The following is a 13,716-nucleotide window of genomic DNA, read 5'->3' as shown; positions in this document are numbered from 1 at the left end:
AGGTCATGTTTCAGAATAATTTGTTCTATAAGTGGTTATGGTAGTTTGTCCAGAATAATGATTCCCCTTTTCCGCCAGAGTTCATTCGTAGCTGCCCATTGATGCAGTTCTTTAAAGCCACGACGTCGGAAAGCTGACAGCAAACAAGTAGCACATCTGCTGCTTTGCCTGCTCCTCCCAGCAGTGAAATGAACTTGCGCTCCGGCTGCAGAAGTCTTCAGTTCCATCGTTCATGCATTTCTTGGAAGGGCAGCTTGAAAGTTTGAGACCCTAGTTCAGGAATTTAGTCTTGGCACCTCAAACCACCCACCAATTAACAACAAATGGATAGATTCGCAGGCTGTAAGTGCAATGGGGAGGTTGTTTGAACTCTGCAGTTTCCCTTTCATTTCTGTGGTAATATTAGATGTTACGTAACCATCTGTTTCTTTTTTTTTTTGGGTTACAGAGGCTACCTAACAGTCAAAATGGGAACACATTAACTTTCTAATCTTGCTTTGACATAAAGTTATCAAACCTAGATGAGAATAAAGAAGCAAGTCATCACATATGTGAGCCACAAAACCTTTAGGCTTGCCTATTTATCAATGCACTCAAGTGTCAGAAACTAGTCATTCACCTGTTCGTTTGCAAACAGAAGTTATTCTTATCCTTTCGACTAGCGCAGAGGTTGTTGGAACTTTATATTTTAACTGACTTTGCTTAATCGGTTAAGCCATCTTGCATATGGGCTTTCTCATCTTCCATTATGTTGGTCCAGTTACTAATACTTCAACTACTTCTTTGTGTTGTTTGGGAGAGGCTGGATTGAGGTAGCGCAATATGGCTAGGAGCAACGCTAGCAAATTGATAAAGATTTTAAAAAATGTGACAACAAAATGAAATATGTACAAGAAGTGATGGACTAGATAGCTGCAGCACCCAAAGACGAAAAGCAAAAATTCTAGGACCTCACACTTATGGGGAAAAAAGGGATTTCTTCAGCTCGATAGATTTATACGAGGAAGCAGAATGGACTCTTCACAAATTGGCTATTACATGTAGAAAATAGCGTGCACTGCTGACCCTATATGACCTCAAGAATCATCAGTAAAGTTAACTTCTTCTAAATGACAAAGAATTCCATCCCCGAAGAAATGTACAGCTGATATGCAAAGCTAAAAATAGAAGTTATCAAGCTTATGAAGAAAGAATGTGGGATGCAGGCAAGTAAATTATGCTCATTTATAAACATATTATACATGGTTTACAAATTACATAGCAGCGTCCATCGGACAAGAAGCTGTTTATCTCCAACTTCTACTCTGATTTGTGCAAATTATGGAGTATATACAACGAAGCTGAAGACAAAAAAATACTTACAGAATAGCTCAATAGATCCATGCCAGTTACTATTGTTACCATCTTGCTTCTTTCAAACATCTTCACTAAAAGAATCATGACAATTACATGTCCTACTTTAGTCTTTAACTCGTCAAGCGAACTAATTTTCATCCATTTTGGTCTCTCCTGGAAACGATGAAACCTGTCTATTAGCAAAGAAACTCTTGATGCATAGACACATCACAATGTGAAAAGCAACTCATGTGTGCAAATATATGATTAAAGTTGATTATTTTGATCAGTTCCACCAAACTCGAACTTCTTTTCCTTTTTAAAATGCAACTGAAAAGAAGAAACAAGTGTCGTTGACTACTAGAATCACATTTCTTGTTGTTCATCTATAATAGAATAGTTGAGAGGCCACTCCATTTAAATAAATCCAATATCAGAAAAACTATTTACTTCTAGATTATAACTCATTAGCAATCATTTTTTTTAAACTAACTTAACCAAACTCCTTCGACATTTATTCTACTTTTGCGTCAGTATCAATTTGCAAGGAAAAGGAAAACTAAATGAAGAAGAATAGTTTAGCGACCAAAGATACCATCTAAAAAACTTCAAACTTTAAAAACCAAATCAAAGTTTGAAAAACAAAAACTCAAAGTTTGCACAAAAGCGTCTTTTGATTTTAATTAATAAAATGTTTAACACTGTACAAAAGGCCAATTTGCCGTCCAAAAAAAAAAAAGAGGTATAAATGTACAGTGTGTGAAAAACTAATCTCTTGGAATATAATTACTGCACGAAAAGAGGAAACTTAACTGGGAAAAAAAAAAAAAAGAAAAGCCAGTGCAAAGAAGACATGGAAGAAGTCATACAAACAGGAGAAGTAAGCAAGTAAACAAAATGATGCTACCTTCAGTGCAAACATCCCAAACAAGGAAGAACCCTTAAGGGCACGATCAGAAGCAGGAGATACATTAGGATCCACATTAGAGATGAACAATCCATACAAGCCCATCCCAAAAATTAACATTACAGTTCCAGCTAGATATACATCTGCAAAAACATGAGTAAACATCACCAAGAGCTGGATGCAGCAAAAATAATGAAAAAATAAGCAAGTTAGGCTTCTTTGAGAAGGAGAGGTGGATGCCGTCAAGAGATGAATTCCTGAACATCTGATGCTGGTTCATTAACAGGAGAAAGCTTTATGTTGATTGCTAATTACTACATTGCAAGTGCATTAGCTACAATTGGACAAAAAGTTACAACTTCTTCACCTAATGTGCCTACTTCCTTGAATGATATGCTTACTGAATGGGGGAAAGGACCTGGCAGCAACTAATGATACATCAGCAGAAAGAAAATTCATTTACACTCAAATTCAAGAGATCTTTCAGAATAATAATGAATCTGGAGCCCAAGAAACAGTGTATGTAGAGGCAAGATCTAAGAACAATGAGAAAAATGCAGATACTTTTCAAACAATGCAATTCTACTTCAATCTCTTTAAGAATATTCCAAAGTCTGGGCTCTGGGTTCTTTTCTGAGCTCTTAGAGAGCAGTAAGCAAGGGTTTACCTCTATCCATGGGAAAATAATGGAAGTGAGGCAGGTATAAAGCTGAGGTAAAATGGTTTTGCCTTCCAGACACTAAAGATTAGTGCTGAGACACAAATCTCCATGACTAGAGATGATAAAGGGGAAAAGTAGTGTAACATTAAGTGGGAAATTGAAATTTCCAATTACTGGACCATCAGGCAAAGTGTTTCCAATGGCGATCCAAAGCATGTCAGTTATGGTATGTGCCTGGTGTTCATTAAGTCAATCTGGCAGAAACACACGAGAAAGCCCCATCTTGCTTTCTCTCTCTCTTTTCTTTTTTTGGGAATAGTAGTTTCTGCTATCATCACCAGTACCAATAAGGATAAATTGGAAGTTATATAGACTAAGAGAAGACAACCACTTGTGCCTCCCAAAAAACTTCACAAGATCTTCAAATAGAAAAAAAAAAAAAAAAGAATCTAAAAGATGATGGGAGACCATTATGAGCAAACAAATAGAATATTACACCTTCCTATCTGCATTTATTATTTTAACGAGTACAATTAGAGGAGAGTAGAAATGTGTAAGAGTTCCAAGGTAAAAGTCAAGCTGTCAATTATGGTCATCTGTTACTTAATTCGGATTCTACAGTATAAAATTACAATGGTGGGGTTAACCATTTTTTGTTGTTGTAAATGGAGAAAAATCTTTTTTTGATCTTTGTCATACAGGGAAGGTTGAAAAGGGGCACAGAGAACATGGGCAGTCAGAATTTTTTTAATCCTTGATCTAAAATGCGGAAAGCAACTTTTGACAATGGGTACAGTGGATCTAACAAACACTTGTTACATAAATTAGATTGTTCATGATATATTATTAAAGAAATTACTATTTACAGACAAGCAAAATGAAAATTAGGATGTTGACTTTGGGATCACAACGTACTTCATCACAATAGTTGTGCAAGGCTTTTCATGAAAATGAGGAAACAACAATTTACGAAGGTATTAAGTCTCATCTAGAGATCCAGGAAAAATGCTGTGGAAAAGTAAAATGCAGAGTCTGTTGTTAACTAAGACTGCAGATTCTGAAGCAAGATACTTTGTAACTTACCAATTGCTTCAACTAGTCGTAGAACCATGTTTCCAGTATGAATTCCTTTGACGCAGCTTGTCCAATAAACTTTGTATGCTTCAAAGATGTAAATGCAACCCTGGAAAGATGTTAAACAGTCAGTGGAATGGACAATCTACAGTCCACAAAGACAAAAAATCCTATTGCATTATGGAGATTTTGTGAAGTCTAATTTATGTCTTATGACATGAGACAGTATTTTGGGTTAAAAACACACCAAATTGTTCAGATTCAACAATCAACTAATATGTTTGCTATTCTGAAAGAGGTTTAAATGTAATATCAGACTAAGTATTGACAGTACATGAGAAATGGAAACCTTTGCATTAGCCAAAAGTATAAACAATATGAAATGTTATTCCTTTGAGTTTGAGACCTGCCTCATATTTTTAGGCAATAATCAAGTTTCCTGTATTAGCTCTTCAGGATAAAAATGAACGTCAAACTTCTTTCTTCCTTGTGTCACTCTGATACAAGAGTCTCAGATATGATCTCATATTCACTAAATGCTTGCATCAAATTTACTTGAAAATTTGAGACTTAAGTGTGGATTACGGAAGTGCCATCTATTATGTTGTTATCGACATTTTTACCCTGACAAATTACGAGCATGCTGCAATGGGAACTCATGTTGAGAAAAAAGACAAGTTCCAATTCTGATGTTAAAAGATAAAGAAGTTCAGAAATCAAGCTTACAAATTCCACCTATGCAGTATAGGCATATGAAGGAAACCCATCCCACAAGAAGATTAGCGATGTTTCAACACAACTTACAGCTTAGAAATGAAAGGGAAAAAAATGGGTCTCCTGATATACTCTACCAATCCTCGAACACATTGATCAGATATGTAAGGAAGCTATTTTTCTATACCATATTAGCTGGTTCATTAGTAAATCATACTCTGCTCTTAAAAACTCACAATTTCTTACCTTCCACTGTCAGACAAATAAAATAAAAGCCAATCAATAATTTACGTTAGAACTGCTAGAAAGACCCAAAACAGTATAAACTCTGCCGTTTTGCCATATATTAAGTCCAAAACTAACCGATCAACATGTTTAGCACAAAACCTCTTGACTTACCACTTTGATCTCCAAAGAGCAGTATCAAGATATGCAATCTCAAAATCACGAGATTATGAAAATGTTGAACAACTTTCATGTTATATTGACATACTACCATGAACTTCAACATTTTCAAAGACAGTAAAATTGTTCAAAACACAACAGAAACTACTACTACAATTCCAGACCAAGTCTCGACTGTAAATACATCATTATACAATTATACCAAACTTGAAATGAGAAAAACGACAAAGTATATGTTGGGGAAATTACATTAAGAAAGCAGAGCATAGAACCTGCTAGAGAACCTCCAACAGCTAAAAGTGCCAAAAAGCGAAAGTCGAATATTGCCTGCATAGAAAGCAGCAGTTATTCTCAAAAATTAAAGAGAAAGGGTATTATGAACTGAAAAATGTTTTCTTTTTTATGTTACCCTTTCAATGTTTGATTCAGTGGACTCAAAAAATCTCACAACCGGGCCTCCGTTTGTGTTTGCCAAAGCATAGTCAAACCCCTTTTCTGAACTGGTTGCCTTTGCAGACTCCACTTTAATCTGGGCTGCTGCTGCGGCTGATGATGATGATGATGATTCATGATGAGAAGAAGATGAGCTTTGCAAAGAAGCAAGTGGAGAAAAGGGGAGGCGTTTTCTGTAAATTCTTGGACATTGAAGGGTTGTTCTGCAGAGGGAAAGAGAAGAAGAAGTTACTGGGATTGCAGTCAAGAGAGCCATAGTTGCAGAGGGAGGGAGGAATGATGTCAGTTTGGAGGGACTGAGCTGAGAAGGGAGATGTGAAAGTAGAGAGCGTTCCTCGAAAAACGATTTTTGGTGCTTTTGGACCCGCCTATTTTGTCCATTATAACACGAAGGTGAACCTGGTGCGGCCCCACTTACAGACTTATGGCCTACTTCTCCCAAGTTGGATACGGGGCACCTCCCAACTGGATTGGTCTACATGTCACTCCGCACTTGAGATTCTCGGTGACATATTTTGAGTGCCAATCTAATGCCACCTTTAATATTGCGTCAAGTGTCCTGTTATTATTTGCACTGTTTCAGATGACCAAGAATTACTATGACACTTGGCGTAATATTAGATGTGACATTGAATTGGCACTCAAAATATGTCACCGAGGATCCCAAGTGCTCACTCCGAACCAATGATTTAAAACACACAGCGATGAGATAAGGGTTGCAAATGAATCGAATCGAGTCAAGTTTTGATCTAATTGATTCGAGTTTTGACATAATTTTATCAAACTCAAACTCAAATTCGAATTCGACGAGCTGACAATTTTGAAACTTGAACTCGAGCTTGATTCGATTTGAGCCGAGCTAGAAAAATAAAAATAATTATTTTATTTTTTAAAAAATAAATAAAATAATATTTTTTTATTAATAAAAATGATATATATGTAATTTTACTATTAAAATAAAAAATAATATATATATATATACACACACACACTCAAACTCACGAGTTGAACTTAATATTTTGAACTCGAGCTCAACTCGGCCAGCTCGAGCTCGACTCGAACTCGATCAATATCGAGTACGAGTCGAGCTTAACTCAAGCCACTCACGAGCCGCTCGCGAGTGATTTGATTCGTTTGTAACCTTACTGGTGACTGACTCGGCTGAGCCATCGGTTCCGATTCAACAGGGCGGTTCACCGGTTTACTTTTTTTTATTATTTTAAAAATTAAAAAATCTAAAAATCCTTCCCCCCATTGTTAGTGATGACTTCTCTTACTTCACCATTATCGCCTAAATAAAGGATTCAAAAACATGTTTGTACACATAAATTTAAAAGTATTCTTTTCCCAAAAATCAAGAGACTCTTCAATCCCCTAAAAATATTTTCTTGCTAGCATGACAAAATAGAAAAAATATTTGATAGACTGAATTTTTTCAAACAAAAAAAGAGAGGAAAAAATCAAACAAACAAACAAAAATTTGCAAGCCAAGAAAGAAGCTTTCCTGATTGTAAACAACCATTAAAAAAGAGGTAATTCAAATATTTGGAAGCATTTATAGAAGTTTGTGCTTAATATTTGGAAGCAACCATTACCAACTGCTGGTAGCGAAAAACTTTTTATTCTTCATGATGCAAACGGTTGATTCACCAATAGCATATTGTTAACAGTGGAAAGAAAAATTCAAAAGAAATGAGAAAAAAAAAAAGAAATTCAACATATAGCCACAAGACAGAAAAGAAAAAGTTCAAAAGATTGAACTAAAAATGGTGGATGAAAACACCAACATATTAAATTAAAGAGTGGAACTAAGAAGAGGGTGACAAAGGAAAAAAAAAGGAGAGAGTGGAGATTGAAGATTAGAAAGAAGAGAAAGTGGAGTAAAGATGAAATTTGTAACAGAGAGACCATGAAAATCATGATATGATTATGTGAAAATTGGAATTGAGAAGAGAAATTAGGAAAGATTGAAGTGGCGGCTAATTTTTAGCATTAATATTTGTAGGATTATTCAGTAATAACATCTGAAGAAAATTTTTGGCATGATAAATTGTCAACCAAATCTGGGTGCATTGGATAGTTGTTGAACATTCATGGCAAAGGTCCCAGGTTTGCACAGTCCCAAAATGGCTGGTTCATGGTTCGTGCGGTTTTTAGCGGTTCACACAATTGGAATAGTTTATATCACTTTTGAAGTACTATCCGGCTTTTGTGCTAAGACCAGACTGGTGACATAGTGCGTTTGTGGTTCAATCAGTCGAGCTGGTCAGTTCAATCCGGTTCTGGAAACATTTCTCCCAACTAGGTTAATAGATCCCTGAGACAAGAAATGATCTTCAACTTTTCTCCATATCTATCGTTTCTCTTCGTTCTTCAAAATCCTTAGCTTTATTTTCAAAATTCAAACGTTTTGTGGGAGGGAGTTGAAGGGGGTTCAGGCAAGATAAATTGCATAAATATGATATTTTCTTGAAACTTTGCTTAATTTTTGGAGAATACCAATTAGAAAGAGTAACAGAGATTGAAACTTTTGAAAGGTGATGAAGAAACAATGAGGATGTAGATCAAGATCTTTCTAGTGAATATTCGCATAGACCATGCATTGATTACTAATCTAACTTTTGCTTGTGCCTTTTTAGCACTAATAATTGGAAGATCATGATAGAAGGTGCATGGAAGGGACGGATTTTTTGTGAAGAGTCGATGATCGAAGAGCTGAAAAAACTTTTGTTTTGACCTCCATGGAGTTCTATATTTGGATGATTTTTATTGGATTTGACTTTGCTAATCTGTTGGATTGTTGGTGGTTGAGATTCTTTCAAGTGAAATGTAATATTTAGTTTTATTTCTTGTGGATAATTAGAACGAATCTGAAGAATGAAACTTCTTTCTTGCTTCAACATCTGTTTTTGCATTTTCTATTTTGGGAGAGCAAGGGCTATTAACACTATTATTCTCTAACCCTTTTTAGAGAGTTGACAAAGCAAGTCCTCGTTAACAAAGCAAAAAAAAAAAAAAAAGAGAAGCTTACCATTTTCCAAAAGCAAAAAAAAAATGACATGGATATTTAAGAACCACACGGTTCACAAGTGGGGCCATGAACCAGTTTTACCCAAGTTTTTGCCCATAAAATTGGTGGTAGCTATTGAAATTAGGTAATTTCAAACTAGGGTTACCTAAACCTAGAGGTGGCAAATCAACCCACTTAACTAGATTTACCCATACCCGCCCATGAATAGATGGGTATGGATATCTTAAATTTTTGTATATGAGTATAAATGGATTACCCAATAATACCCATTTATTAAATGGGTATTATTGGGTAACCCATCAAACCCAATTAACCCATTTAAAATTCTCTTCCCCCCAAGTCTCTTCTTTTCCCCTACCTTTTTTTTTTCAAATTTTTCATTTTGTCATGATGTTAACATTATTATTTGTTGGTTTTATCTTATTATTTTATTTTTTCTTAGTTTGTTAACTTGCTCATTTTTTAGCATTACCAATTTATGATAAATTTTAGCCTATTTTCTTATCTTTATAAAATGAAATTTTAAATTTATATATGAAAAAAAGTTAGGGGTTCAAAATTTTTGGATTAAGTTTTATATTAATTTTTATAGTACTTAATTCAAATTTTTATATTCGTATTATTCAATTATTAAATAATAGGTAATTTTGTGACATAGACTATAAATGAAAAAAATTGGTAATTAAGTTTATTGAACATTATAAGTAAATATTTAAAACTAATGATGGGTACAAAGAGTGGTATAAATTGATAACTTAGTTTGCAAAAATGAATTTAAATGAGTTTGCAAAAAATTAAAATAAATGAGTTATAAATGGGTAATTGGGTTACCCAATTCATTTTTTGACTTACCCATTTATACCCATCTAATTAAATGGGTATAAATGAGTTGACTCACTTATACTCATTACCCATTTTACCCAACCCAAACCCGCCCAAGTCACCCATTTTGACACCTCTACCTAAACCTTTCTTAATACATACTTGTTGACACATGGTCAATGCTGATAGGAGATAACAAATAATGTAACTTAGATTGGAAATGGTGAAGTTAGGGCATGTCAAATCTTTTATATAACTTCATATAGATTTTGTAGCTTTTTTTTAGAACAACTACAACTAGTTTTTGATAAGAGTTTTTTTCACAACAATGAGATCATGTGTCAAATTTTGATCAATTTTTTTGAATTACTTATTTATAATTAGATTTTATAAAATTTGAAGCAACCAAAAGAAAATCGTAATATAGTAATAAGATTTCCGTTTGAGGCCAAAAAAAAGATTGAGGGTATACAATTCCAGTGGTTATTCTAAGATATGATTAATGATAGGAATCCATTTATTTAAACCTAGGTGGATAAAATTAATTATGACACTTAATTTTCAACAAGTGTCATAATTTGTTTGTTGTGCTCTTGCATATTGCAGTCTTTATTCCTATATTTCTTATTTTTTGTCTCTATGTGAATACATATATTTTTAACATGCAATTGAGACCAGTGATTATGAAAATCTTAGATTCTTAAAAATAGTCTACCCTGCAAAGGTCTTTGATTTTGATATTGTGTATAGTTAACTCATAGGAATCATTTTTTTCTTCCATAATTACACCTGGCGCATAATTTCCAATCAAGCAAATTGATAATTTTTCCCACAAAAAATCAACAATTTATAAAAAAAAAATACTATAGATAAATTACTATACAATCAAGTGTAGTCGGCACAAAATTTTGCTTTGTTTTTTTTTTTTTTTTTACCTTCTTTCCTTTTTTCCCTAAATTTGGCGATAGTTAACATGAATAGGGCAACCCATTAAGGGGTTATTCAGGGAAGGAAAGAGTGGAGAGGTAGAGGTAGGAAAGAAGAGAATATTAAGTGGTACAGAAAAAAGAGAGAGGGTTGTAGAAAGGGGTAGTGGGAAAAGAGAGGAGATTGGAAGGGAGATGGGAGGAGGGAATGGAAGAAGGAGGGCAATGTGGGAGAAAGGGATAAAGGAATAAAGAAATTCAGAGGATGAAAATTTTATTACAAAAAAATTGCAAGTCTCTCTATATTTCCTTACATTTTTTACCTTTAATTTGTTTGAATTTTTAATAATATCTTTAATTAAGTCCAGGAAATTAAAAAGGACAAACATATCTTCTCGTGCATGCCACGTGTGCTTCCTTCCATAAGTTCAAACCATTGAAAATAATGGAAGTCTTTAAACTTTATATATTATTTTGTTGCCAACTTATTTGAGATGAATTATAATGGAGGTGATAAAATTTTAGGTTGGCTGTATTTGTATCCTTTCAACATGCAAAGACTTTAGATAATGTGATGATTTAATGCATGCTTTCACTTTTTGGTGTTTACATCTATATTATGTGACTTACTAGTGTGACATTTGAGTATTTATAGTGATATCTATGTCGCTATACGGCTAATTTTGTTGTTTGATCCTATATTTTTGTTCCACGTGGATAGTTTTGAATGAAATCCATGTCCTTTTTTTATCATAAATATTTTACTATAACTAAATGATATTTAGTTGTGGTTCTTAGGATCGTCATCTAAATAGTTCTAGATTTATTTATTTGATTGAAACATGTGTTTTATATCATATCTTTTTTCTCTCAATAAACAAATTGTAGTGATAAACTATTCACCTTTTTTTTATCTAGATTTTTGAATGTCTTAAATAAAACATAAGGTGCAAGTCTTTTATACTAAAAGTTAGGTGTAATCAAACATTTATGAGCTAAGATGATACATCAAGATTCAAATTTAGAGCTTCACAGTATAAAACTAAATGCAAAAAAAAAAAAAATTAGAGTATTGCATAAACTCTTGCAAAATCAAAATTATGTGTAATGTTAGCACATTTAAGTGATCCAATCTATGTACAATGGATGATAATTTCAAAATAGGATGCTACTTTATTTACAAGAAGTTAATAACAATATAGGCCAACTACATATCGAATTTGTGAGGTTGTTTCTCTTTTGGTGTTTTTGAGCTAATATTTTGGCTTGTGATTTGTTTGTTATTATTATTTTTCTATGGATGCCGTGAAAATATTGAAAAGGGTCAGGTTTAGTATCTAGTAAAATGATATGTCCCTCTTTTCCTCTTCTCTCTCACCAAATGTCACTCAGACATACTCACCTCGCACACCATATGCACACATTTATCAATATTACATAGTTTTGTTTACATCTAATGAATTTTAGAAGGAAAACATTAAATTTTCATGATTTAAGTATTTGGAAGCATATATAGAAGTTTGTGCTTAATGTTTGGAAGCAACCATTACCAATTGCTGGTAGCCCAAAACTTCCTACTCTTCATGATGCAAACAGTTGATTCACCAATAGCATATTGGAAATAGTGGAAAGAAAAATTCAAAAGAAAAGACAAAAAAAAAAGAAATTTAACAAATAAACACAAGTTAGAAAAGAAAGAGTTCAAAAGATTAAACTAAAAAATGGAGGAAGAAATCACCAATACATTAAATTAAAGAGGGTGACAAAGGTTAAAAAAGTAAAGGAGAAAGTGGAGATTGAAGATTAGAAAGAAGGGAGAGTGGATAAAGATGAAAGTTTGTAATGGAGAGGCCATGAAAATTGAGATATGATGAAGTGAAAATTGGAGTTGAGAAGAAAAGTAAGAAAGATGGAAGTGGCGACTAATGTTTAGGGTTAATATTTGTAGGATTATTTAGTAATAATGTCCAAAGAAAATTTTTGGCAAGATAAGTTGTCAACCAAAGTTTGGTTTGTTGGCCAGTTGTTGAACATTCATAACAACGGTCCCAAATTTAATTCTTGGCACTTTGGAACTTCCAAAAAAGAATTTTCTTTTTCACTTACTCTATTGTATAGAGACTTAAAAAACCGCCGGTTCATGGGTTGTGCGGCTTTTAACAATTTGCTTCACATGACTAGAATGGTATATGGCGGTTTTGAAGTACTATCTAGCTTTTGTGCTCGATCAAATTAGTGACATAATTGGTTCGCAGTTCAACCGGTCAAATCGGACAATTTGATCTAGTTTTGAAAACATTGCTTCCAACTAGGTTAACAAATCCCAGACACAAGAAATGATCTCCAACTTTTCTCCAAATCTAACATTTCTCTTCCTTCTTCATAATCCTTAACTTTATTTTCCAAATTCAAACTTCATAATCCTTAGTTTCACAATCCTTAATTTTGTGGCTTTTTTTTTTTTGGATAACAACCACAACTAGTTTTCGATAAGGGGGGTTTTTTCACAACAATAAGATCACATGTCAAATTTTGATCAATTTTTTTAGAATTACTTATTTGTAATCATATTTTATAAAATTTGAAACAACCAAAAGAAGACCGTAATATTCTAGTAAGATTTCCATTGGAGGCACAAAAAAAAAAGATTGGGGGTCTACAATTACAATGATTATTCTAAGATATGATTAACGATAGGAATTCATTTATTTAAACTTAGGTGGATAAAATTTATTGTGAGACATAATTTTGAACAAGGGTCATAATTTGTTTGTTGTGTTCTTGCATGTTGTAGTCTTTATTGCTACATTTCTTATTTTTGTCTCTACGCATGGACATAAAATTTTATCGTGCAATTGAGACGAGTGATTTTGGAAATCTTGGATTCTTAAAAATTGTCTACCCTGCAAAGACCTTGATTTTGATATTGTACACAGTTAACTCACTGGAATCATTTTTTCTTCCATAATCATACCTTGCTCATAATTTCCAATCAAGAAAATTGATAGTTTTCTCACACAAAATGAACAATTTATAAAAAAATAAACTATAGATAAATTACCATACAATCTAGTGCAGCCAACCCAAAATTTTGATATGTACCAGAATCTTGAATGAAGATATCCAACTTTATATTTGCAAACAGACAAATGTCCTGGGTGTACCTAATATTACATCATGATTTATATTGTTTACAATTATGAAATTATGTTTAATACAATATTCATTATTACATATTGAACCTTTTGTAAATTTATATTTTACTTCTAAATCTTGTCCATTTGCTGCCATTAGTTTTTCTTTTGTTCTTTCACAATATTTAGTGGGAATTATTCCTTCCTTAATACAACTTGTATCAGCTCCACTATCTATAAGAGCTACAAATGTT

The 13,716-nt window shown here is 33.2% G+C and overlaps 1 protein-coding gene across 1 annotated transcript; it reads right to left on the bottom strand.

Moving 5' to 3' along the window:
* Positions 1 to 1,200: 1,200 nt before the first annotated feature.
* On the bottom strand, positions 1,201 to 5,913 carry LOC113727133 (uncharacterized). The gene is made up of 5 exons (XM_027251138.2): positions 5,506 to 5,913; positions 5,346 to 5,423; positions 3,987 to 4,086; positions 2,243 to 2,385; positions 1,201 to 1,509 (listed from the first exon to the last, which is right to left on the bottom strand). The coding sequence occupies exons 1-5, from the start codon at positions 5,803 to 5,805 to the stop codon at positions 1,300 to 1,302; spliced, it is 831 nt and encodes a 276-aa protein (XP_027106939.1). The 5' UTR covers positions 5,806 to 5,913; the 3' UTR covers positions 1,201 to 1,299.
* Positions 5,914 to 13,716: the final 7,803 nt, after the last annotated feature.

This window comes from Coffea arabica, chromosome 2c (assembly GCF_036785885.1).
Source record: "Coffea arabica cultivar ET-39 chromosome 2c, Coffea Arabica ET-39 HiFi, whole genome shotgun sequence".
In the NCBI taxonomy this organism is placed as follows: Eukaryota; Viridiplantae; Streptophyta; class Magnoliopsida; order Gentianales; family Rubiaceae; genus Coffea; species Coffea arabica.
Note: the sequence above shows the minus strand (reverse complement) of the source record. Positions and strands in the feature narration are given on the sequence as shown.